The sequence below is a fragment of the Lynx canadensis genome, chromosome A3 (assembly GCF_007474595.2).
Source record: "Lynx canadensis isolate LIC74 chromosome A3, mLynCan4.pri.v2, whole genome shotgun sequence".
Lineage (NCBI taxonomy): Eukaryota > Metazoa > Chordata > Mammalia > Carnivora > Felidae > Lynx > Lynx canadensis.
Genome location: NC_044305.1, coordinates 43,258,333 through 43,286,162, shown reverse-complemented (window position 1 = coordinate 43,286,162; position 27,830 = coordinate 43,258,333). Strand labels below are relative to the sequence as shown.

Sequence of the window (27,830 nt, the reverse complement as noted above, 5' to 3'; positions counted from 1 at the left end):
CCCAACCAACTCAAAATGGTCTCTGAGAAGTGAGACAAAGGTATCACCTCTAAGGCAACACACAAAGCTTTATCCCTGAAGGCTTCAGCTGAATGCCTGTCTTGCTACACAGAATACCTTGTGGCTCATTGTCACAGAGACCCAAACAAGGACAGTGGGGTTAGGGGAACCTAGGCTCTAGCTCCTCCATATCAGTTCTGACCCAGAGAACAAGATACTTGACCTCTCGAGCCTCAGTTTTCTCCTCTCTGACCCTTTAGATAGTTGGAAGGACAGACAGAAAAGACACCACCTCTCAGAGTTGTGGTCATCAGTAAAGAGTTGGCCCTTCTCCCCTCACCACAGACACGGACACATCCCAACAAGTGACATAAGGTCACCCCACTGACATTTCTAAGGAATTAAATCCTGGGGCAGAGGGGCTGAGAACAATGGAGTTTTCCTTACATTTTCTGACACACATGGTCCTTTCACATTCAGAGACACACAAGGACCAATGGCTCCTGCAACTTTCAGCTCCCGAGAGGTCTAAAATGGAAATACAAGACAGCATAAAGTTAAAATTCATTGAGAGCCATCCTCTCACGAAAGACACAGCTAAAACTTACAGGAAAAATATGGCAGCATTATCATTCCAGTGAGAAGAAATCCTACGTGGATTATTCTCTTACAAACTTTTCCGTGACCACTGTAATCGGATAAAAACTAATAAAAGCCTCCTTTAGAAACTGCATTAACTTTGTTCCAAAGATGATGCAGCATTTTGAACTTTTTCACTTTTGAAATTATTGTACACATAGAAGAAAATAATTCTGCCAAAAATACATTTCTTTCCAATCCCAAGTACTTAGCTGTAATTATTTATAATCTCTGAGCAGAGGATATACTGTTGTATGTTGCTTTAAAAATGCTTAATTCAACGGGCACCTGGGTGGCTTAGTTGGTTGAGCATCTGACTTCAGCTCAGGTCATGATCTCACAGTTTGTGAGTTCGAGCCCCGTGTCAGGCTCTGTGCTGACAGCTCGGAGCCCGGGGCCTGCTTCGGATTCTGTGTCTGCTTCTCTCTCTGCCCCTCCCCTGCTTGTGCTCTGTCTCTCTCTGTCTCTCAAAAATAAATGTAAAAAATAAATAAATAAGTAAATAAATAAATAAATAAAAATGCTTAATTCATGAACTCCAACATAACTACATGGCCAACATACTTAGATTTTTAAATCTCAATTCATTAAAGTCTACCTCTCTTCAGCTCAAAAAAAAAAGAAAAAAAACCTCAAACATTTGAGATTATTTAAAGTTTATCTCTAATTCTCAAAGTAATAATCCCAATTGTATCACGTAGCAGCCCCTTCTAATGTTTTCTCAACAACTCCGAATGAAGTGTGTAGGGTTTTCAGTCCCTACGAGAAAAAGGAGGACCCAAACTCCCACTACTGCACTATTTCTGAGCACTCTGGTTAGTCTGCAGACAGCCACTAAATATAAACATGGTTTTGTGAATGTGGTGGCCCATACCGACGGCCGGGAGGTGCTCAACACCACGTGGCAGCCTCTGTGCTCAGCCTGCCGCCACTTCTCAGGCCTGCTGTCCTAGAGCAGGACCAAGCAGAGCCTGCAGGGGAATCAGACACCTCTTTGCATAAAACATTAATATACGGGTCACCCTCAAGAAGCACAGTAATAGAATCAATATACCTTGTTCAACTATTTTGCTGGGAACCTTTTAATTTACTTTTTGATGTCTGTGTCCAGCAAGGTGAGGCTTCTACAAATCTGACTACTAAATAAGTAACAACACTCTTCTTCCGTTAAAATTTTAGAAAGTTATCATACCTTCACTTCCAAAGTAGCACCAAACGCCATGCGAAAATCTCCGTTGAAATCTTTAGTAAAAATTCTCTGGAAAGTCTGCTTGAAGAGAGAGGTGTTGAAAGAGTCTCCCATCACCATGTGGCCTCTAGGAAAGAAAGAAGAAAGTGAACATTTAGGATGACTGAAAGCCACTCAGATGCTTCCACGGTGTTCACAAACAGTAATTTAAAGAAAGAAAAAAAAACTCATGTCTGTGAAGGTGCTACTAACTTAAATGGGAAACAGCAAGTTCAATTTGTACTTAGGAAAGACACTATTTTCAAAATATCAAAGATAGGACTCCTTAGAACAGTTCTAAATCTGTCCCACAGAGGTGGTCACACAAATCTACAGATGATACAACCTCATACTATACACCCCCACATGTTACAAAAATGAGTGCCTGTACAAACTCAAAGTCCAAGCAGACTCTATGATATAGTTCATTCTATCACACAATGTCAATCCCTGGTTGTGATACTGTGCTATATTTCTATTAAGACACAACTTAAGACACAACCACTGGAGTTGCTAAATGGAAGAGCATGGACAGACCTCTCTGTAATATTTTTGCAATTTCTTATGAATCCGTAATTATTTCAAAAGAAGAAGAAAACAGAAGAACCCTTCATTGGTAAACCCACAGGTTTAATGGGTCATCTACTGAGGAAATGCATCCAGCTCCCCTCATTTACTCTCCTCTGACAGGGGAAATACCCAGGCTGCAGGAAATCCTTTTCAGGTTAATTCACTGCCTCAAAACATTGAATCTCTGCCTGTATGTAAATTATCTCTAGTGTATGAATACCTATATGTATCCCTTCTTGAAGTTAGAGGAAAATACTATTCAAAATTTCAGGAGTTCATGTATTTGGGCAGATAAGCACCACCTGATGCAAGTTATGCATCTAGTCATTGATCATCCAATAGGATTTCAGAATTGGGCAGGATACAAGATCATCTGGTCCAGCTATCTCAGAGTGCCTGACCCCTCCAGGAACAGAGATGGCTCTTTGGCCCTGTATAGTCTACTCTTCTCACCCTCCTTAGTCATGGGATCCATGGTTTCCTGAGGAAAAAAAAAAGGCTACATTTCCCAGCCTGCCTTGCATGTGGCTGTGTAACTCAGCTTTGTTTGTTGGAGGTAGGCTTTGTGATTTGTGGAGGGCCTTCTCATGGGAAGACGCGTATCTTCCTTGGACCCCTCCTCCTTCCTGCTGCTATAACACAGCAAGAGCCCGGTTACCATCCTAAATCTCAGGTAGCACAGAAAGGTGGTGGAACAGCACAGGAAGGGCCTCAGCCCCAGGGATAATGAAACTAATATCCCAGCCCTGGCTGCCTATTTCCAGTGTCTACTTCCGTTGCACTCACACAAACCTAATCCTGACTCACACCAACCCTGCCAGGTTATTATTACCCTATTAGACTTGAACTCCTCCAGCATAGGAGGCCACACCCTCCACAGGTAGTCCATTCCAGGCACGGACAGTGCTGACCGTTAATACGGTCTGTCTTCATACTGGCTCAAATTCTATTTCCCAGCAGCTTCCAACACTGGTTCTAGTTTTCCCCTTTGGTCACACATGTAACAAACAAATCTGATGCCCTCTCCGCAGAAGAGGCAGTCGATTGTTCAATATAGATCTTATGCCCCATCTGTCTTCAGTGGTATCTTTTCTAGATCCTTTAATTGCTCTCATTATGACACAGTTCCGAGTACTCTCCGCCACTCTTACTGCTCATCTTTGAACTGCCCCAGCTCATCTGTACATCCCTTTTAAACTGAAAATGCTCAGAATGGAAGATGATATAATCTGGGTGTGCCTGGCACCAAGGAAACTAAGCACTATGGTCTTCTCTGAAGACAATCAATTCCTGTAACACAATCTACCTACCTTGCCTTTGCTGGAAGTCCTCCCAAATGGTTGGCTCACCTTGAGCCACAACCAAAACCTCTTAGACTAATGTCACTGCTAACATGTTGCCCTGATACCATATTTGTGTAAGAGGTTATACGACCTAAACACCAAGTCATTCAGGAATCAAGGACCTCATTGAGAATCTGATGGAAGTGATGGTCCCTCTCCACTGGAGATACACGCGCGTGCGCACACACACACACACAGGCGTATAAACTCGGGATGGTCACAGTAAAGCTTTTCGATGGATGTTCTAAGAGCTCTTGGAGGATACCAGTAGGAATTCATCCTACTAAATGCAGTTCACTGGTATAGCTATGTCAGTGTCATTTGGGACCTGGTCACCCAACAAATCTGCTGCTCTCTGGGACAGCTTCGGTGACGAGTTCAACCTTCTACGTGCCCCTTCTTTGCTCAGTGAAGACCAGTAGCATTGCTGGGAGCTTGTTAGAAATGCAGAATCTCAGAAACACGCCACAGGTCTATGCCAGTACTTCTCAAACTGTTCTGAGCAAATCACCTGGAAACTTATTCAAATGCAGGTTTTGATACAAAAGGTCTAGGGTATGGCTCAAGATACTACATTTCTTGCAAGCTCTCATGTGAGGCTGATGCTGCCTGTGCTCAGCCACACTTTGAGCACTAAGGGTCCACACCGTGGTTCTTAAACCCTGCTTCACATTAGAAACACCCAGGAGAGTTTAAGAAATGCTGATGCCTGGGTCATACCCCATGAGGGATAAGACTCAAAGCAAGAGTAGTTTTTAAAGTTCCCAGGAGATTCTAGCATGCAGCCAGCTTCAGATCATTGGTGCATATGAGCAGTTCTCAGGCTTTCTGTGCACCAGAGTCCCCTGGTAAATGTGTAAAAGCTGACTATTGGGCTGCAGCCTCATAGTCTGATTCAGGAAATCTGGGGTGAGACCTGAGGAAGTGCACTTCTACTCAGTCCCCGGGAGCCCTGAAGGTTGCTGGTGAGGCCCCTTACGCTCTGAGAACTATGCTCTACACCATGACTGGTTCACACAATACAGACACAGGCTCTAAGCATGTCCCACCAAGTATCCTCAGGCTGAGCATGTGCTCCGTGTCCGTCATGCTCCTTGCCACCGATACCACAGCCTGGAGCTTTCTGAAAGCTTATCTAAGTCAGCCACGCACATCCTATAGTCCCACCACTCACTTCTCTTTCCTTAAAACACACACACTTGCCTTTCCCAGGTATTTGTTGTCAACATACCCAGTAAGATTTGCACAACACTTCATCTCCAGAAGTCCCGTCTGATCAAGGGCACAAGCGTAAATATCAATGCAGTGACCATTTGTAGCAGTTCGGTTGGCAAGCATCTCGTAGTGCTGTGAAGAGAGAAAAATTATGTTTAGGAAAGAGCAATGTTATTCACTAGGTATGCCTTACTATACCAAAGGGATGTAACCGAACTTAGGAATATGGAGATAGTTTTCTTTATGACATCCAAATTAAATCAAACATACAGTTTTCAATCTCAAAACACGTTTAGCAGTTTTAAGACCACCCACTCTAAGTAAGGACTCAGAACTGGGGCAATAATTTAACAAGAGCCAATATCTGGAAGTTCATCTCATCAAGATCAACTTGCTGACCACAAAGCATGGTCTCAGCAAAGTAGCTGTCACTCCAGAGCAACCTAGACCCAGCACCAGGATACCAGAATTACAGCCTGTGTTCAAGAGCACCTACCTTGGTCGCCTTTTTCATGAAACGTGCATTATCTTTCTCAATATCATGCCAGGAACGAATAGGAACCTTTAGTTCATCTCCAACTACCATGCCGGGCCCTTGGGTGGGGGGACCTCCAGTAAACAACATAATCCTGGCTCCCGTGTTTGGAAAAGTGCCCTAAAACAGTAAATGGCAATATTTTAGAAACATACCGCCCACCCCAAGTATGCTTCCATTTCTCTAAAGAATACTCCAAACAGTTCTCATCAGCTGTGCTGAACACTGTTGACAGTACAAAATAACACAGATGATAACGCACAGAAGCAGCCTTGTGTCTTCCAGCCTAAGGGCTTCATACGCTTTTTTTTAATTCACTGTGAGCACCTGCCATTGCCCTAATGGCCTCGTGTTTCTCATGCAAACTTCTGATATTTTCAAATCATCACGGGGCTCCTTCATTGTGGATAGTAATAACAACTGAAGTGCTTTCTGAGTTGACTCAGGTCACAAATGATTTTCAAACAAGGCTAGTAAACACAACTTGAGGTGCCCCGGTAAATTCTGAGTTACCTCCAACAGGCCAACGGCAATGGACAAAGCAACACCAGTGGATCGCAAAGGTCTCTTCCCCTGAGTCACAGGCCATGGGTCCCTCTGCAGCTCCCCAAGGAGATCAGTGAGGTTCATGTCAATCTTGTGAATAGGTTGCAGAAATCTGCATGATTTTCAATGGACACAATAATCCTGGTTTAATAAGTACTCTGGTTTTTAGCCCTAGGTGACACACAGTCACAGCTCTGCAAAATAATTACTCACAGTAGAAAAAACTTACAATTTTATTTCTTCAAAGCAATTTTAGCCAGGGAAACAATTTAAAACTGAATACAGAGCAATTTATATATATATGTGTGTGTCTATATATATGTGTGTATATATATATATATACATATATGTATGTACATATAGTATGGGAACAAATGATTTTAAATATCAGTTTTAATTACATTTTAAGCAGCAAAGAAATCCTAAAGACAGGTCTAATGTGAATTCAATCCATGCACAGTTCATGTACATGGACCACCTTCATCATTCTAAAGATCCACTTTATTTAAGTGTATTTATTTATTTTGAGAGAAAGAGAGAAATTATGTACACACAAGCAAGGGAGAAGCAGAGAGACAGGGACACAGAGAATCCCAAGCAGGTTCCATGCTGTCAGTGCAGAGCCCAACGTGGGGCTCGATCCCATAACCATTAGATCATGACCTGAGCTGAAATCGATAGTCGGATGCTCAACTGACTGAGCCACCCAGGTGGCCCTAAAGATCCACTTTAAAGTGATTCTCAAGTGTTTCTCTTGAGCCTTCAGAGTAAACACAGAGAAGCACTGGTTTCTTACCACAGTAAGTGGCTGTCCCCAGAATGTCAGAAAATGAATTTTATCATGTTTGCTGACTGTTGCCAGCCATAGGCAGCCCAGGCAGTCAATGGGCTGAGGAAAATAAGTGCCTGGTCCTAGGTTTGCTTGAGGACACCCCACAGAAGCCTGTTGTTTTATTTAAGACTCAAAAAAGACAATAGCCATGCATAAGAGGAGGGGAAGGCTCAAGTACAGTGGTCTCAAAACCTTTGTGATGATATAACACTAAGAGGAAAAACATTCTGAACAAATCTACTACACACACATGTGGGTGTATATATGTACGTGTAACTACACAATTTAGTTATTAGTTTCAAATATATACCAACATGTTATACAAGTCATTAAACATTAAATACTGGTTAGGCTTAATCATTTTTTTTTTTTGTCTAAAAACAAGAAAACAGAAGTTCTAACATTTTTCTTCCCTCCCTTCAGTGGAATGCCCTGCATGCCCACTACTGTGTGTGCAACATTCTATGTTAGTAGCTCACCTGCTTGAAACGAAAGGGTGCTCCTGTGGTTGACCAGGTCTTGCTTGCTGCATGGGCATGGCAGGCTTGGTGAGGCCCAGCATATCCTACAAAAACCAAAAGGACTCATTTCGCACAACACTAGATTGAATAACCAACTACTTTTTAAGAAATCTCCTTGCTCCTGCTTGTGTACAAACAAGGCACAAACCTGTATTTGCTTTGCGGTTAAATCCTTGGTCCCTCGGAAGACATAACTTTTGGAGATTCCTTCACAGCTGAGCTCGTGAACCTGCACCATCCTCCCAAACGTGATCAAACCCACCAGAGCATCTGGAGGAAGGAGACTCAGGGACATCTGCAGGGATTCTTTGAGTGCTTGAAGGTCATCTTCTTCCAAGCACGTGTCAACCACATAGAGGAAGATCAGAGGGGATGGAGCACCTCGCTTTACGCAAAGAAACACAGTGTGATGATCAGTATACAAACAGACATAACCAGCTCTTTTCAAAGCAGATCAGGTATGTAAGTAACAAGTCTCATCTATATTTACTGTCAGGAAATATGGACATCTAACTAACTTCTACTCACTTCGTTAAATGACAGTTTCTATTAAAACAAACTAAATGTAAAAACGATTTGTATCCAACGATTTATTCTACATATTTTCAAATGTTTTATTCTTAAGAGAGCACAAGTAGGGGAGGGGCAGAGAGAGGGGGACAGAGGATCTGAAGTGGGCCCGACGCGGGGCCCGAATGCACAAACCGTAAGATCATGACCTGAGCCAAAGTCAGACACTTAACCGACTGAGCCACCCAGGTAACCCTCTACATTTTTGAATGCCTTCCATGTGCCAGACACTGTTCCAGGTCCTGGGATATATCAGTGAACCAAAAGAACAAAGATCTTTGCCTACCTTAAGGAGCTGATTTTCTGGATGGAAAGAGTAGGGGGATGCCAGGAGTAGAGGTAGGGGGCAGGTTCCAGTATTACATAAGAGATCAGGGAAGCCTCAATAAGAAAGTAACATTAGAGCAAAAACCCAGAGGAGAGGGAAGGAGCAATACAGACATAGGAGAAAGAGAATTCCAGCCTAGAGCAAAGGCCCACAGGCAGGAGCATTCCTGGCATTTCCAAAGAAAGTCATGAGACCCATATGGCGAAACGAGGACACTAAAACAAGTTGAGGTCTGAGTGATAATACAGAGCTGGTCCACAAAGAGCTTCGAAGACTCTCTCTCACTCAAGGTAAAAGGGAGTCATTTTCACCATTGGAGGTTTCTGAACACAGAAACAACATGACATGTTTTTAAAGAGTTACTCTGGCTTTTGGGTTAAGAATAAACTGTAAGTAGGAAAGGGTGAAATTAGGGAGAAGGGTTAAGAGACTGCCCAGTAATTCAAGCAAGAGGCGATGGCTGGCCCAGGAAAAAAGTGGGGGAGAAAGAAGTGGTTGGACTGTGGATAGATTCTGAATATAGACCCAATGGGATTTCCTCATGGATTGGATATGGAATGTACAAGAAAGACAAGTCAAGGACGAACCTAAAGTTTTTAAGCTTGACTACAAGATGGAGTTACCTTAACAGAGCTGGAGAAAGCTGTGGGGACAGGTGCTGAACACAACAGTGACCCCTTTTCTAGCCTTCTATCAAGATTGTAAGTAATGCCAATGAGTGCACACACACCATGACCAAGTGTTTACGATCCATCTGCCCTCAAAGTTTTAAATTGTCCAGGGACACAGAAGACGAAGAGAAACTCAATATTTAACACCGTTCATTAAATACCCAACAGAGAAGTTACCTGTATCACATACTCAATTGTAGAAAACTGGGGCATCAATTCAGCAGGCTGATTCACCTCAGATATGCCTGTATAAGCAGGAGGAAACTGAAGAGAAGGAAACAAAGCAACGTTTTATTAGGGCGAAAGATATTTATGTTATACCTCTTATTTTCCATATATAAAAAATAGGTAATGTCCATGGATTAATTCTGAAAGCATAGAACACAGACCATGTAACTAAAAATACAAAAATCAAAATTTTAAATCGAAACCCTGCCTTACATTTATATCCCATTGTAACTTTTTAAAATGTAGTTTGAGGGTATGTTGTAACTTTGAGATGATTAAAAAATGTACCAGTAAAAAACATTTTTTAAGCACTGCCTTGCAAATTAAGGGCAGAGATTTCAGCTGTCTCATCAATAATTTATGTGGGAGGCCGTGCTTTACCAGCTGGCAGTGCCCTTGCAGCCCCCTGTGTTCTCCAAGGCCAGATCCCAGGAGTGTGACTAAGCTTCTCTCTTCAAATCCCTTTGGAAAGTGACTGGTGAACTAAGCAGGAGATGGGAGTCAGGAATGCTGAATACTGATGTACTGTCCACCAGTAGTTCAAGACATATTGGCCTGGGACTCTAGTCTCCAGGCAAAATGCCTTTGAGAGAAGTGCCACTGGAAATAGAAATGAACCCTCAATCAACTTGCTAAGGACCACCCTAGAGCTTCCTCTTCATTTTCCCCATCTTTCTTTTCATGATGTCTTACACCATGAAGCTTCCACCACTGTCCTTTGGAGAGTCAAACCTCTGTTTTCAAACTTTGGAAAGACAAACCTTTTGCTCCACATTTCAAAGAGGACAGAGAACTTGGAGAGAGTTCAGAGAAGAGGGATCCAAATGATAGAAGCGATAGAATGTTGATATGTGTAGAGTACGGTTCTACAGAAAAGGAAGGTAAAAGATGGCAGGCATATGAAACAGAAATGGTAAATGAAACTGTAAGGAAATATGTAAGGAAACTGTAAAACCATCTTTCTTCAAAGTTAAAAGTCATAATTTGGGAAACAGACTTAAATTAGGAACATTTTCATTTATACAGGAAAATATCTGATGAACCATGAAAGTTAAAAAATAGTTTTAACCAACAACAAAACAAAAAGCTACAGGACAGCAATTCTTATAAACAAGAGGAGCCCTATGCAAATGAGGCATTAAAGAGCTGTAATTGGAACTGAAAAAAAAATTTATGTGGATGACTAATTCTTTTACTTGGGTTTATTATTTTAGCTGTTATCAATAAAGTAATACATGTTCATTGTAGAAAACCTGGCAAATACAAGAAAATATAAGAAAACAGGAAAAGGAGCACTTGGCTGGCTCAATTGGAAGAGCACGTAATTCCTGATCTTGGGATCAAGAGTTCAAGCCCCAAGTTGGGTGTAGAGATTACTAAAAAAAATAAACTTAAAAAGAAAAAAAAGAAAAGAGGAAGAAAAAACTCTTTATGTTCCTACCAACTAGAGACAGCTAGTCAACATGTAGGCATATTTCCTTCCAGACTTTTTCTACTTCCGCACAGATGAGCTCATCCTGTATATACAATTTTGCAAACTGTTCTTTATGCTTGACATTGTATCACAGGCATTTTGTCTTTAAACTGATGTTTTAGATCAATTAGATTGATGTTTTACCCAATGTTTTTTATTGTGGAAAAACATGTATAACTTTTGCCATGTTAATCTTTGTTCAGTGTACCGTTCAGTAGTCTTAAGTATTCATCACCACCATCCACCTCCAGAACTCAATTTTTTTTCCAATGGATGACAGAAAGTTTAATATCAGAGAGCAGAGATTTACAAACACAGTGACTGAAATTGTATATTTATTTTCACATGAGAGTACCTTCCTGTCATCTACCTAATATTACTTCTTTTTCAGTGTAACTTAACTCTAAAAATCATTCACTATCATGTGTCCTGAACCTGTGAGGGTGTGATAAGCCCAAGTGAAAATCTGAAAATTGTGTTCAATGAAAATTTCCTTTTAGAGAACAGAATACCATTTAAACAAACAAACAAACAAACAAAAAACAAAATAATGACAGATGACACAAACATATGGGAAGATGTACAATCTTCATGAATGGGAAGAATTAGTATTAATAATATATATATACTACCAGAGGAACATAGAGATACAATGGACTCCCTATCAAAATGCTAATAGCATTTTTCACAAAAGTTGAATGAAGAATCCTAGTATTTGAATGCAACCACAAACAAATCCAAATAGAAAGCAATTTTGAAAAGAAAAAAAAGAAAACAGAACAAAGCTGGTGGCATCATAATTTCAGATTTCAAGGTATACTACAAAGAAAAAATACAAAACATCATGGTATTGGCATAGTTACATAGATCAATGAAACTGAATAGAGACCTACACTTACATGGTCAATATATTTACACCATTAGAAAATTAAACAGGTGTATGCAAAAGAAAGAACCTGGATCATTTCTTAATGATATATAAAAATAAAAGCAAACTGTATTAAAGACCTAAATGTGAGACCTGAAAACCATATATTTATTTTTTTTATTTTTTATTTAATTTCCAGTTAGTTTACATACAGTGAAATATAATTTCACATACATCATATAGTGATTCGACATTTCCATATAGCACACCATTCATTACAAGTTCACTCCTTAATCCCCATCACCTTTTTACTACATTCCGCACTAACCTCCCTCTTGGTAACGATCAATTTGTTATCAATACTTAAGTGTCTGTGTTTTGATTTGCCTCTTTCTCTTTTTTGTCATTTTCCTCATTGGTTTTCTTTCTTAAACTCCATGTATGAGTGAAATCACATGATATTTGTCTCTTTCTCCCTGACTTATTTCACTGCCTCATACCCTCTAGCTCAGTCACTTGACTTTGCTAATAGCAAGAATCCGTTGTTGTTGTTTTTGTTTTGTTTTGTTTTTTTGGCATAGTAATATTCCATTATATATGATATATATATATATCCATTTCTTTGTCCATTCATTGGTCAATGGACACTTAAGCTGCTTGGAAATTTGGCTATTGTAAATAATGCAGCTATAAATATCTGGGTGCACGTATTCCTCTGAAATACTATTTTTGTGTCCTTTGGGTAAATACCTAGTAATACAATCGCTGAGTCTTAGGGTACTAATATTTTTAAGTTTTTGAAGAAACTCCATACTGTTTCCCAGAGTGGCTGCACCAGTTTGCATTCCCAAGAACTCAATTTTTTTATCTTGCAAAACTGAAACTCTGAACTTATAAACATTTCCTCATTATCTCCTCCCCTGGATGTCCTGATATTAATCCCTTACAAGATTTATGATTAGCAAATATTTTGTGGACTACATTTTTACTCTGCTGACATTGTCTTTTGATGCCTTAGAATTTTCATTATAACTGTATTAAACATAGACCTCAATTCTGAATGCCTTTAAGAGTTGCACATACTCCTGAATCTCTCATGGAGGTGAATTTTGAATGGTACCTGCTCATAATTCCCAAGCCTATACTTAGTACACTGATTGGTCTATTTATCACTGGACTTACTGTGAGATGTATCAAAGAATGAGATTATCTGCAATTATGATTAAATATGTGAATAAATAAATGCATGTTATTAATATCTTAAGAGGTACTAAACCACTATATGCTATACTGGAAATGATTAAATTTTTCTAACAGCTTTATTGAGATATATTATATATATCATAAAATTCACTCTTTTAAATGTATAATGTGATGATGTTTTAAAAACATTTATTTAGATAGAGAGTGTGTGCATGAGCAGGGGAGGGGCAGAGAGAGAGGGAAAGACAGAATCCCAAGCAGGCTCCACGCTGTCAGCACAGAGCCTGATGTGGGACTCGAACTCACGAACCATGAGATCACGACCTGAGCTGAGATCAAGAGTTGGACATTTAGGGGCGCCTGGGTGGCGCAGTCGGTTACGCGTCCGACTTCAGCCAGGTCACGATCTCGCGGTCCGTGAGTTCGAGCCCCGCGTCGGGCTCTGGGCTGATGGCTCAGAGCCTGGAGCCTGTTTCTGATTCTGTGTCTCCCTCTCTCTCTGCCCCTCCCCCGTTCATGCTCTGTCTCTCTCTGTCCCAAAAATAAATAAAAAACGTTGAAAAAAAAATTTAAAAAAAAAAAAAAAAAAAAAAAAAAGTTGGACATTTAATCGACAGCCACCACGTGCCCCAGTAGTTTTAAAATTTTTAAATCAAGAAATGCTCAACATTGGTACTTGGACCCTGAAAGTTATAAAGATCAAAAAGTGAAAATTCAGTAATGTACACACTATGCAATTAGAATAAACTGAAGTCAAATGAAATATACACGACATATCTGTTTTCTTAGGATAACATATTCACTGCCTACAGAGGACATCAAAAATGGGAATTTTATGTCCCCTCCAGAGCAAATGATAAAAACCCACATAATGAAACTGAGTCATCGTTCAACAGAAAAATCACATATGTTCAGTGTTCAATTATGCTTAACAAAAGCTATTGCCTTGAGGTCAGCAGAAATTTATGACTACCCAGACAGACACAAATTCAACCTTACTTAATTTTTTTCAGAGTAATTCAACTAAAATGAAACACAGAAAAACACTTAAAAAAAATTCACATACCTGATTTCTTTGGAAACAGAAATTACAGGCCCAAAGTTTTGCTCGATAATCAACCTGACTGTGAGAAAGATAAATATTATAGCTAGGTACCATTTTCATTTGTAATGTGGAAAGCATTCAAATGTAATCTTTAAGTTTAGTAAGTCTCATAGATATGTTTCAGATATCATTCTGAGCATGAATGGATGGAGTGATGTAAAATGTCTACTGCAGTTAAGAGTTATGGCTGTTAAATACACCAAAAATTTCCTTCAAACAGCAGCACTGAAGAATTAGTAAATCTTTTTTTCTCTTTTCTAATTCCCTTGACAATATTTAAAATGTCATGATTTTATATAAGTTACAGGTTATTCCCTTTTGTCCTGTTCTTAACATAATCTGTGTGATTTTTCTAGCACTTTTATTGTTAAGATATGTGAAACCACTAAATGTCAATACTAAATTTCACACATGGAAACACTTGCCTGACTTTCACCTCACCTACCTCACTTGAAGAAAGGTTGGGAGGCATGCTTCCTAGAACTGGTTAAAGATAATGCTTCAATTAGCTTTTTCTCCCTTTCTGCACTTAGAAAATTAATAAGCAATGGCTACCTCTTTGAAAGAAGAGTAACAGCATCTTATGAATGGGTGTAATAAGTAAAAGTAAGGGGAATGAAGTAAAAAATGTTCCTTCATATGAGTCTCGTTTTTCCCTCATATAAAAGTCTTACCTTTTAGACAATATTTCTGATACTCTTCACCTGTTTAAAGGTTCTTTCAAATAATGCCCACATTTCAGGAAAATATCATAGGTCATGATCTCAGGTACAAAACATTACACTTAACCATCACTAACAGTTATAATTTCTTCCACCTATTACTTCCTGCCATACAGCATCACCATACCAGGTAAGTATGAGAAAACCGTCAAAAGCTTTCTGATTTTTTTGGGAAAATGCTTCGAAAGGTACCAGTATAATCTATGGTTAAACCAAAAACAAATTGAAATAAGAAAAAAAAGTGAATTCCAATCCTTTCCCTTGACTTCTACCTCATTCCTGTAAGTTCCAATTTTATCTCAAATATTAGGCCAGTAAGACTCAGACTTCTACAAGCATTCTTTTTTAAATATATATATATATATTTTTAATTGTATGTAAATCCTAGTTAACATATAGTATAAGAATGGTTTCAGTAGTAGAATTTAGTGATTCATCACTTACATATAAATAACACCCAGTGCCCATCACAAGTGCCCTCCTAAATGCCCATCCCTATTTAGCCCATCCCCCCACCCTAGACTTCTACAAGCATTCATCACCTCAGAATCTCACCATCTACTACTAATCCCAAATTTGATGATTTGCCCTAACTGAATCACTTTTATGAGAATCACATAAAAATCATAACATACTGCATTCTTCCTTTTTACTAGTTTTAAAAAGAATTCATACCAAAGTGGATTGAGAATGGCTTTGCAAGTTGGCCGGCTGCAGAGCACAGGTTCATATTGTACAGGAGGCAGGTCTGGACGTTCTTTCAAAGGAGTGAGGAGACAAGCCAGGGGAACAACCATTCTTGTAGCCTCGAGGCGGCTGGAAGGCCACACATTCCAACTAAAGCGCACACCATCTCGTTCTTCATTCTGCTGAATGAACTCCAAATATGTTGCCATAGTCTAAAAAGAAACTATAGATGAGGCTTTTTAATTTTATGTGAATTTCTCAACTAAACTTCAAAAAAGAAGATGGTCACCCAACAATGTTCTTTAAACACTTAGTCTGGGTGGCTCAGTCAGCTAAGCGGCCAACTTCGGCTCAGGTCATGATCTCACGGTTTGTGAGCTGCAGCCCCGCGTTGGTCTCTGTGCTAACAGCTCGGAGCCTGGAGGCTGCTTCAGATTCTGTGTCTCCCTCTCTCTCTGTTCCTCCCCTGCTCGCACTGTCTCTCTCTCAAAAATAAAGATTAAAAAAAAAATTAAACACTTAGTCTAGAAGAACTGGTCACTGGAGGATGACAACATCTCCCTTCCCTTTGACTCCCAAAGCCCATTAACTTCACAGTTCTCTTTGCCTACTATTCCTTTCTCAACTCTCCTCTCTAGCACTTAAATAAATGGAAAGATGTGGGGGGTTTACAATCATTTGATCATTTCCAAGCTGCAAGTAGTTGAGTAATACTAATGTAAACCTCCTCATAGATCATACAACATTTCAACCAAGCCAGTTCTAATTCCCCTTCCCCAAGAGTCAGTCTCAAGCCCTGTTTCAGCATCCAGCTACCTTCCTCCCTGATCCCCTCCCTTCCTTGCTTTATTAAAGCAAACACTGCATTAAATTCTACTTTCCAAGTGATCTTGTTTTTGTGCCCTTTCCCCTCCTCTGTTACCTGGGGAGACAAGAACTGGATGCTGACGTTGTGAGTCCAATTCGTAATGAGAACCACCACCAGTTCCTAGCAAAAATACTTCTACTTGGGATCACCAAGATTATAATGCTGAATTTGCTATCGTGCTGAGCGAGTCCTTCACCAGGACCTTTTCACCAGGGTTGCTTATGTTCATGCCTCGAAAAATTCTGGTTGATAAAATAACCATTTAGACTAAGCTTTTCAAACCCAGACAATGCCAACTCCATTGAGTGTTTCATACACCCTATTTGCATTCTAAAGTCTAGGCTAAGGCTAACACATATCTCAGCCACCTAGGGTTCACAGGAACAAGACCCTCAAGAAAAATGGAAAAACAGGCAAATTAAAGAACTATGTTATTAGTGGCCTCTAGTGCTCACTTCCTGAGGCGCTGAATAATAAGTGTATCCAATAATAAGTGTTATTATGAGAAGTGCCATACTGTAAATAATATGGAGTAAGGGAATGATTTTTTGAGGGTGGGGGGCAAAGGGTGGGAGAGAGAGAGAGAATCTTTTTTTTTAAATGTTTATTACTTATTTTAGAGAGAGAGACTGAGAGAGCTCCTGCAGGAGAAGGGCAGAGAGAGAGGGAGACAGAGAATCCAAAGGGGGCTCTGCACTGACAGCAGAGAGACCAATGCAGGGGGCTTGAACTCACAAACCAGGAGATCATTAACCCGAGCCAAAGTCGGATGCTTAACCAATTAAGCCACCCAGGTGCCGCAAGAGAGAGAGAATCTTAAGCAGGCTCCATGACACGGGCTCAATCTCACAACTGTGAGGCCACAACCTGAGCTGAAATCAGGAGTTGAATGCTTAACCGACGTAGCCACCCAGGGAATGATTTTATGCGGCTAGAAAAGCAAATGAAGGAATTAGCCCACTACACGCAACCCAGACCACAAAAATTCTAAATGTTTGCTCCAACTGACACTCTAAGGCATCTACTTGTTATTTCTGACAAAGGCGGGAAACTGAAGCACCCTTTACATAGGAGGCCCTTCTGCAGCTACGAAGTGGCAAAGGGATAACTCAGGTGGGAATAAACGCAAGTTCTAATATCACAATTCTCAACAAGTACCTCAGCAGGTTTCATTCACTGACTGGTACCCACTCAAAACATTAATGAAAGATACTGGCTCCATCCAATGTCCCCAAGCAGCTACATATTAAAACCTGCTCTTTCCGTTTCCCACTGTCTCTTCCTGTCGCCTCTTCTAGAACATGGATTCTTAAATCTGGGCACAAAACCAACGGGGCACTTCAGAGCGTCAATAAATCTTCTGAAGCTGCATGCAAAATTGTGTGCATGAGCGAATGTGCATTTTTCTAGGGCGGTCGATCTTTGACTCACATCATATTCTCACAGGGGAGGAGTTTCTGAAGAGGCTAATAGATGAATGGATGAGTTAATGAATGAATGAAAAGAACTTTAAAGGTTCTGTAGGAGTGTCTGCCAAAAATACACACACGCCAAAAACTGAACCGGTCATTCCATCAAATCATAACTTCTCAGGACACGGTAGCCAAGTTTAAGCACAGTTTAATGCTTCAAGCGTAGTCCGAAGCCCCGGATCTTAGTTCCAGCTGTCACGAGGCAGAAGTCATTCATCCCATTTCAGGTTACTCAACTCTAAAAAGAAACCTGAATCCTTCCGCACCCCGCGATTCCTAGGGTTCCCCAGCCAGAAGCCGGCCGGCCGCACCGCCTGACGAGGAACGCGTCACTCTTCAGCAGACCCCTGGGTCACTGAGTCCCTAAATTCCTCTGCCCGCCAAGCCGCCGAGAAGAGGCTTCGCCCCAGGAGCAACCCATTCGGTCCCTACAGAGACTCCAGTCCGTGCCCTCGGCTCCCATCACCTGCGCGCCCACTCACCTGGCAGGAGCAGTTCACCTGGCCGCGTCCGCACCCACAGCTGCTAGGGCCCCGCTCCGGCTCCCACCGCCAAGTCCAGCTCAGCTCTCAGACGACTGGTCAGCGACCCTGTGCGTCACGCCACAGCGCCGTCCTCTGGCCAATCAAAGAGGGCCTCCCCCGGCGGAGAAGCGGAAGCAAGACGCTCAGTGAAGCCACGCCGCCATCTTGGAATGGGGCAAGCCCGTTGTTCTCAGGCCACAAAACCACCGCTCCTCAGATCCTACGTTCCTCCACGTTCACCCCTAAATGTTTATGCTTCAGAAAACTCAGGTGCCTGCGCGACTGTTTCCTAGGTGCAGCCGGCACGCCTCAGGGATTCGCCCTGATCCAACATGACTTCCGCCCGCCCAACTGGGAAGTCCCTCTCATCGCCTTAGCTACCGGGAAGCGAGAATGATGACGTGTGGCACCGGAAAAAGGAGAGGCGGAGGAAACTGAAGCTTGCCGGGAAAAGGTGTCAGCGCGGCAAGGGGCGGGGCGGAGCGGACGGAGCGTGGGTCCGCACACTACCTTTGGAAATTCAGCACGCGTAGCAATACTTCATTACGTTACTGCTCGCTATGTTGACTTCGCGTTCTCTTCGGGGATTGACACTAGCGCGCAGTTACTCTCTGCGTGTCTAGCTCTGTCCTCCATCTACGAGAAGGTGAATAATTGGGAGTGGTCATATTCACGCATCCTGGGAGACTAACCGAACTCCTAAGTATATAGAACACAACTTTCTACAGCCACCACAGCCTTTATATACCTTTTTCTAAGTGACAAAAATGAGCACGTTTATTAATCTGACTCCGAGATACAGCCTGTCTATAGTATATTTTTTAAAAGAAGCAAAGCTATATAAACTTACAATGATGCTTAGAATATATCTAGACATGCAAGAATTACCATTAATTAGCTCAACTTAGTACAAAATTTTCAGCTACTTACAGAACACAAACTAGTTTTAGGTCAATATATTATGAAACATACTCTTAATATAAAAAGTCTGTCAATTAATGATTCATTTTTGTTGAACAAATTTACGATTTTCATGTTCCTAAACCATGTCAGAATAACATTAGGTTTTACATCATTAAGTGAATAAATTTAGGCAGTTTGCATTAATCTCTCAGTAAGGAAGCAAACTCAATTAAAATAAATACACATTTGTATTATAGTTTACCCCGAGAAAAGACATAGCTGTATGGTTTTTTTTTTTTTTTTAACCAAACGTTAAAAGAATATCATTTACCAAAGACTTGCTTTAATTATTTGATCCTGGCTTCTTTCTATACTAGAATTTTCTAAGAAGGGTTTTTAAAATTCCTACACATTTAAAGTATTGGAAGTTTAATTTCATTATTTTTGGGTAGTTTTAGGAATATTTGATTTATGTAAGTATATATTTATCTCAATAAGCCAGTCAGAACAGAGCTCCTATTTATTTATTTATTTATTTATTTATTTATTTATTTAATTTTAGAGAGAGATGGTGAGTGGGGAGAAAGTAGAGGGGTAGAGGGAAAGAGAGTGAATCCCAAGCAGGCTCCACACACATCGTGGAGACTGACTCAGGCTCTATCCCACAAACAGAGCCAAAATCGAGTTGGATGCCCAACAGACTTAGTCACTCAGGCACTCCGGAACAGAGCTCCTTTAAAAGACATACTAATCTGGGGTGCCTGGACAGCTCAGTTGGTTGGGCATCTGGCTCTTGATTTTGGCTGGGGTCATAACTGATGAAGTTTTTGGGGTGATGGGGGATTTGTGGGGTCCAGAGCCAACGGCCATGAAATAATTCTTGAAGATGTTTTTGGTGCAAAAAGGTGATTTTATTAAAGCATGGGAACAGAACCCATGGGCAGGAAGAACTGCACTGGGGTCTTGATGGGAAACTCATTATACCCTCAGGTTGGGAGGGGGTCAGGCATAGAGTAAGTCTCTAAGGAATTTTGGAAGCAAGGTTTCCAGGACCTTGAGGGGCTAGCTGTTGCTAGGGAAACACCATTTGTCACTGTTTAATAAAACCTCATGAAGGGTCATGAGACTCTTCATCATATGAAATGCATATCCGGGGGCCATAAGCTTGGAATATGATTGCCAGCATATATCTTGGGGCAGTTGAGATAAAGGAAGTTGATTTACAGGATCCTTGAGGTTGGGGTAATGTTAAGCTAAGGTTTTCTTTTGCCCCTAACAAAGTGTCATTATCAAGGCAGCTGAGCTCCTAGAGGGAGGTTACTCTGCTGGTTTCAAGGACTTGTCAGTGGGTTGTAGACAGTAAGGGAATTCAGTTTTTCGTTTGCCTTAGTCTCCCACATTACCATGGCAAGCACTTAAACCCCTTTCCTTTGTCCTTGGGTAGTTGGGAGTGTCCGAGGAATATCACACATATTCCACTGGGGGGGGGGGGGGGGGGCGGGTAGAGTACCAGCCAGCCTGAATTTTGCCCTCAGCCTGCCTCATGCTCCTTCATCAATGATGTCACTGTTCCTGGGTTCCAGCCCTGTCCCACTGACAGCCTTATGTTGGGCTCCACACTGTTCGCACTGAGCCTGCTTGGGATTCTCTCTCTTTTTCTCTGTCCCTCCCCTGCACGCACTCTCTCTCTTTCTCAAAATAAACAAAAAATTTAACTAAGAAAAAGAGACATACTAATCTAATTTATTAGAGGTCTCCGAACTTAGTAAACATTTCACACTCCACAACATGTGAGGGCCTTTCTTGGTTATAGCCATAAAGACACAGAGATGCATAGACACAAAGAAAGTATACAGCTTTGGGGCTCCTGGGTGGCTCAGTCAGTTGAGCGTCCGACTTCGGCTCAGGTCACGATCTTGAAGTCTGTGAGTTTGAGCCCCGCGTTGGGCTCTGTGCTGACAGGTCAGAGCCTGGAGCCTGCTTCCGATTCTGTGTCTTCCTCTCTCTCTGCCCCTTCCCCATTCATGCTCTGTCTCTCTCTCTGTCAAAAATAAATAAACGTTAAAAAAATTTTTTTAATTAAAAAAAAAAGAAAGTATACAGCTTTGATTCTACAACTTTAGTCACAGGTCAGAAGTGAACACAGAAACACAAAAACTCACCAGATCAGATATAGAGTCATTCTTCTTCCCAGGAGGCATGAAAATCTTGACTGATTTGAACTCATAAATAGACAAAAAAGGCAAACAAACAAAAAAGACCAACTAGATTCTCTGTCATCTCTTATCCAAAAGAGTATATATCTCTGTAACTACCAATTAACTTAAACCACCAAATGGTCAGAAAATAAAGTCAAATTCCTGATTGCTGTTGCCACCAATGATGAGAAACATATTGGCTGTAGATGTATCAGAAACAAAACCAAAAATACAAAATCATTAAAGAGAAAAAACCTAGAGAAACAGAATCAGTTTATTGTTGTATGATTGCCACTTGAATATTCACTGTTCACTCTGAGAGCCAAAAGCAAAATATTCCTGGGCTTAATTAAGCAGCCCACAAGGTATTCTTCAGCAACATGATTTACCTGATTTTGTTAGGTGAATCCATTGGGATGCTGGTGAAACCTTCAAAATTGTTAAAGTTTCAAAAAGGTAAAATTCTGGCCCTCATACAAATATAAAATGAGCATATGTCAAAAACTCATTTATTAATGAGGTAACAAGTAAGGATGTTCAGACTGGTTCAAGGAAGAATTTGATTTATAGATTCATATTCCCTACCACACAAAACTCATTTGCATTGCTGTGGACAAGACTCATTTGCATTGTTATGGACAGGAGACATTTGCATTACTATCAGTTTTCTGTAAATTAATTTCTTTCGCTGCAGAGTTGTAAAATAGCTTAGTCAAAGATAGAGGCACATACCCCTTACAATCAGATGACCCCAGAGAGTCCTTTAAAAAATGCCCAGCATTCCATGGAAGTTCACCCATGGACTTTTGACTATTTCAAAGTCTTTCACAATTTTCGTGACATATTATTCATCATCTATAATCTAATTTCTATGTTTCTGGCTCAGACTTACCTAACATGAGATTCATATATCCAGCAACCTGCTAGATATCTCTGGGGTTTTGGCACCTGAACCTCCATGTGTCCTGTCAAGTTAATTAAAAAGAAGGCCATTAGACTGATGTGGCTCTAATGCCATGACAGCCTACATAAGCAAACTAAAATGTAAGTACAGAAATGCCTCAAGGTTATGAAATTGAAACACTGAATACAATCAACAGCCAACTGGACAATCAAATAATTTCTTCTCTTGGCTTCTACACCTTTTCTGTTTAAGTGTTTTCCCTGACTCCTGTTGACAGAGGGCTCCTAACCACTTCCGGTTTGGTGCTGTTTGATTCAAATTGAATTTCGCTCAAATAAACTCTTACAATTAAAAAAAATTTTTTTAATGTTTTTTTTGGGAGAGTGCACATGAGCAGGGGAGGGACAAAGAGAGAGGAGGACAGAGGATCCAAAGTGGGCTCTGCACTGACAGCAGTGAGCCAGATGCGGGGCTCAAACCCACCAACTGCGAGATCATGACCTGAACCGAAGTTGGATGCTCAACCGACTGAGCCACCCAGGTGCCCCAACTCTTACAATTTTAGTATGCCTCAGTTTATCTTTTAATGGTCCTAAACTGAATTCATTGTTCCCCTCGCCCTAAAGTAACCTGTCTCTTGTACTTTCTATTTCACTTGGAGATACCATTCTCCTCCCAGTCATCCTAATAACTAGGGAGTTATTCTTGGTCCCTCCTTGTCTCTCGTGGGGTTCAGGACACACTACCAAAATATGACAGAGTAGCATATTTAATATTTTAAGCTGAAGGATTTTGAGAGAGGGTAGGTGCAAGGAAGGACCCACTGACCTTCCCTGTCTCCCCTCAAACCGGTCATAAGACCATCATATGAGAGGTGCTCTGTTTTTACCAGGAGGAGACATTTGTTACCTCTGCAGACAGATGGGTGAGCCACACAAATGCCATCTTGGATAAATCCACAATGACTATCTCTCTGTGACCCGAAGCATTCTCCATAATAGCTACTCCCCCTCCCACACTTTCTTTTGTCTAAACATACTATTAAGTACACCCTTGGGACATAACATTCTTAACTTTCTTTGGAGATGTGACTATGACACAACTATTCTCAAACATTTCCTCCTGTGGGGTGGGGGGTCTCCCAGAATGTATTCCCCAGCCTCTAGGGCTAAAAAAGCAGGTCTTATGAGAGATAGGGCTACAGAGATCTACTCATCCCCTTAGTAAGCCATTTCTGTAGGGGTGCCTAGGTGACTCAGTTGGTGAAGTGTCTGACTCTTGATTTGGGCTCAGGTGATAATCTCATAATCAAGACCCGCATTGGGCTCTGCACTGACAGGGGACTCTGCTTGGGATTCTCTTTCTGCCCCTCACCAGCCTGCATGCACTCTCTCTCAGAATAAATAAACATTAAAAAAAAAAACACATTTCTGTCAAGCTGGATTTATCAGGATTTTCCTTTGGTCTTACGACTCCTTGAGCCTTTGGAAGTCATTTTGTGTATGCCTCCCTTTCACAGAACAGATGCCAAGAGGAATCAGAATGAATAGGCCTTGCTAAATTTCTTCCCTTATTAACTACCCTTATTTCATATGCTTTTGTTCTATTGCATTTTCCTCATGACCTACCACTCTTCATAAAACCTAGCATAAAAACAATCCGGTTTAACTGCTTTGTTGGGTTTTCATTTCCTTTAACAAAAAAAAATTTTTAATGTTTATGTATTTTTGAGAGAGAGAGATAGAGACAGATAGAGAGCAGGGGAGGGGCAGAGAGAGAGAGGGAGACACAGAATCTGAAGCAGGTCCAGGCTCTGAGCTGTCAGCACAGAGCCCGATGTGGGGCTTGAACCCACAAACTGTGAGATCATGACCTGAGCCGAAGTTGGACACTTAACGAACTGAACCACCCAGGTGCCCCGGGTTTTCATTTCCTGATGAAGGCTCCCATGTCATGTAAAACATATTTAAAAAATCAATTTTTTGTATGTTCTTCTCTTGCTTATATGTCTTTTGTTTCAGAGCCCCAGCCAAGAACCTAGAAGGGTAGAAGGAAAAGATATTTTTTTCTTCCCCTACCTCTTTAACACCCCAACCCTGAAAGTAATAATGCATCACTTGGGCCTGTGGGGTTTTTTATTCTAAATGCTTCTCATTTCCATCTAGCTACTTAGTTCAAGCCCTCATTCACTTTTCCCGAATGACCACAATAGCCTCCTAAATGATCTCTTTGCCAAAATTTTGCCAAACCCAAATCTCACTTTGGTTGCCAGAGAGATTTTTCAGAACCACACATCTGACCCTGACCTTGCCTTGTTGAAAACTACCTAGCTTTCCCTCATTCACAGGATAAAGTAGATGTCCCCTCTTGCTGTACAAGGGTCTCCATGATCTATTTACCTCAGTGCTACGTATTGAACCAGTTGTCTCTCCCAGCCTGTACGCTGTGTCTCACCTCTGTGCTCCTGTATGTCCCTCCTCTCTGCTAAGAACCACCCGGTCACCACCATGCTTTTCCCACTTGACTCTCATGTGTCCTTCAAGACTCCAAAGAAGCTTTCCTTATATTCTCCTTTCTTCTTATTGGTTAAAACAATAATATGTGAAAGAAATAGCAAAGGAGCTCAGAAGGTATTTGCTTGGACAGTGAGTTTGGAGAGTCACAGACAAACCGCCTAAAGAAGAGATTCTGACCTGAAAAGAAAAGTTCAGGCAAAGGAAGGTGATTCAGAAAGACAGTCTTAGAGGTTGGTGGTGGCTGAGTGTGTCAGAAAAATGAAAACAGCTTTCTCAAGTTCTTGAGAATGGCTCTTTCAATGTTAGCAAATGATGTACCAGACAGAAATGTGCATTTTCAATGTTTTTAGTTCATAAAGATGATGTTTTAGTTTTGAAACCAAGCTATATTTTCTGTGATAATGGCAAGTTCAGAAAATGGTTGCCCAAGAGATAGAAGGTAGAAAAGAAAACAAGGCAGATTTAATGGTAAGTACATAATCTTTGCCATCATTATCGACAAAACAATCTGAGAAGGTTGACAGTTGAGACCATTACCTTATTTTTCTCCTTCTCAAAGGAAGAGTCAACTACCTTGTGAGTGAAAAGAAACACAAATCTTTTTGTGTGTGCATGTGTGTGCAAAAAGGTGATTTTATTAAAGCACGGGGCACAGGGACAGGACCTGTGGACAGAAAGAGCTGCTAAAAAAAGATCTTAAAACAAATCTTGAGGAAGGATAAATCCTTTTCAGCTCACAGTTCCTTTTAATAGAGTGTCATTGTTCCTTGAACTAAAAACCACTAAGCAAATGGTCTCTAGGCTACAGGAATGCCTCTGCTTGTTTTAATTTATATTTAAATTTTAGGGGCACTTGGGTGGCTCAGTTGGTTGAGCGTTCAACTCTTGATTTTGGTATCGCTTCTCGGCCTTCTGGCTAAGATCAAGTGCAACTCTTGATTTTGGCTCATATCATGTTCCCAGGATCATGAGATCAAGTCCCACATCAGGCTCTGTGCTGAGAGTGGAGCCTGCTTGAGATTCTCTCTCTCTCTCTCTCTCTCTCTCTCTCTGCTCCTCTCCCCTACTTGTGCCTGCTTGCTCTCTCTCTCTCTCTCTTTAAGAAAATAACAAAAAAATAAAATAAAATAATTTTTAAACAGCTTTATTGAGGTATAATTGACACACAATAAGCAGCACATATTTGAAGTGTATAATATGTTAAGTTTTGACTACTATCACCATCAGGATAGTGAACATGTATATCATCCCACAATGTTTCCTTGTGCCCCTGTTATTTTCCATAGTTTTAACTTATTATTATTATTATTTTAATGTTTATTTATTTTTGAGAGACAGACATAATGCAAACAGGGAAAGGGCAGAGAGAGAGGGAGACACAGAATCTGAAGCAGGCTCCAGACTCTGAGCTGTCAGCACAGAGCCTGATGCAGGGCTTGAACTCACAAACAGTGAGATCATGACCTGAGCCAAAGTCGGATGCTTAACCAACTGAGCCACCCAGGTGCCCCTCCACAGTTTTAAGTGAGTGGAATAATACGGTATGTACTCTTTTTGTTGTTGTTGTTGTTGTTGTCTAGCATCTTTCACTCAGCATAATTATTTTGAGACTAATCCATGGTGGTGTGTGTCTCAGTAATTCATTCCTTCTGAAGTGAATACGGTTACATTTAAAGTCCAGACTAATATGGGGTGCCTGGGTGGCTCAATTGGTTAAGCGTCTGACTTTGGCTCAGGTCATGATCTCGTGGTTGTGTGTTTGAGACCTGCCTTAGGCTCTGTGCTGACAGCTCAGAGCCTGCAGCCTGCTTTGGATTCTGTGTCTTCCTCTGTCTCTGCTCCTCCCCTGCTCTCACTCTGTCTCTCTCTCTCTCTCAAAAATAAACATTAAAAAATGATAAAATTCAAGCTAATATGTATGGAAGTGGCCTTATGAATATTATCTGTGTACTTTATTTATAAAGACTGATTATGACTCCCTTAGTAAACTATTATGCTTTTGCATTAATATATTATACATTGCAATTAATAAAGTAATTTCAAAGTAAAAAAAAATAAAATTCAATAACATTGACTTCTTTTTAATGTTTTATTTATTTTTGAGAGAGAGAGAGAGAGCATGTGCAAGTGGGGTAGGGGCAGAGAGAGACCTACAGAGGATCTGAAGTGGGTTCTCCTCTGACAGCAGTGAGGCTTGAACTCACAAACTGTGAGATCATGACCTAAGCCAAAGTCATATATGTTCAATGTGCTGAGCCACCCAGGCACCCCTCGACTTTTTTGTTCTTGTTGTTTATGTATTTATTTTTAGAGATAGAGAATTAGCAGGAGAGGGGCAAAGAGAGAGGGCAAGAAAGAGAGTCCTAACAGCATGGAGCCCGATGCGGGGCTCAAACCCAGAAACCGTGAGATCTTGACCTGAGCAGAAACCAAGAGTTGTATGCTTAACCCACTGAGCCACCCAGGTGCCCCAATAACATTGGGCTTTTCAAAAAATTCATAGTCTAAAGTTCAAGAAGGAAGAGTATGCGTGGCTCTTCCTAAAGAATGCGGTGGTGGGGCAGTGTATCTTGATCACCTGCTTGTGCCTATTCAAACAATAAACTGTGGGGGTGCCTGGGTGGCTTGGTTAAGCCAGCAGGTCTTGATTTTGGCTCAGGTCATGATCTCGTGGTTGGTGGGTTCAAGCTCTGCATTGGGCTCTGTGCTGACAGTGTGGAGCCTGCTTGGGATTCTCTCTCCTCCCTCTCTCTGCTCCTCCCACCTCGTTCTCTCTCTCTCTCTCACTCTCTCAAAATAAATAAATAAATAAACTTAAAAAAAATAAAGTGCCTAAGAGTGTTTCTCAGTAACAAATGCAGAAACATGCCTGATGTACAAAGTGAGTAAGTTCATAGGAGAGGCAAGGAATAAGAAACACTTTTCTGTTCATTCTAATTTTTTGTTGTTGTTTTGAAAGAAAGAAAGAGAGAGAGAGAGAGAGAGAGAGAGAGAGAGAGAGCACCCAAGCAGGGGAGGGGCAGAGGGAAAGAGAAACTTATTTTCAATATTTAATTATTTTTGAGAGGGAGAGAGAGAGAGAGAGAGAGAGAGAGAGAGAGAGAGAGAGAGAGAGAGCGAGCAGGGGAGGGGCAAAGAGAGAGGGAGACATAGAATCTGA

The 27,830-nt window shown here is 41.0% G+C and overlaps 1 protein-coding gene across 2 annotated transcripts in view; it reads right to left on the bottom strand.

The window, feature by feature from the left end:
• Window positions 1–18,570, bottom strand: part of SEC23B (SEC23 homolog B, COPII coat complex component) — a 47,287-nt gene extending 28,717 nt beyond the window's left edge. The window contains exons 1-11 of one of the 2 annotated variants that reach the window (XM_030310172.2): window positions 18,108–18,570; window positions 15,274–15,497; window positions 13,838–13,895; window positions 9,176–9,262; window positions 7,578–7,814; window positions 7,388–7,473; window positions 6,044–6,188; window positions 5,492–5,650; window positions 5,012–5,127; window positions 1,832–1,955; window positions 448–528 (exon numbers count right to left, since the gene is read on the bottom strand). In XM_030310172.2, the coding sequence (XP_030166032.1) occupies window positions 448–528; window positions 1,832–1,955; window positions 5,012–5,127; window positions 5,492–5,650; window positions 6,044–6,188; window positions 7,388–7,473; window positions 7,578–7,814; window positions 9,176–9,262; window positions 13,838–13,895; window positions 15,274–15,494 (1,314 nt within the window). In that variant the 5' untranslated portion in view covers window positions 15,495–15,497; window positions 18,108–18,570. Of the gene's footprint in view, window positions 1–447; window positions 529–1,831; window positions 1,956–5,011; window positions 5,128–5,491; window positions 5,651–6,043; window positions 6,189–7,387; window positions 7,474–7,577; window positions 7,815–9,175; window positions 9,263–13,837; window positions 13,896–15,273; window positions 15,509–18,107 lie in introns of both variants that reach the window. The other variant, XM_030310171.1, reaches the window with a different exon arrangement.
• Between the last annotated feature and the right edge of the window lie 9,260 nt (window positions 18,571–27,830).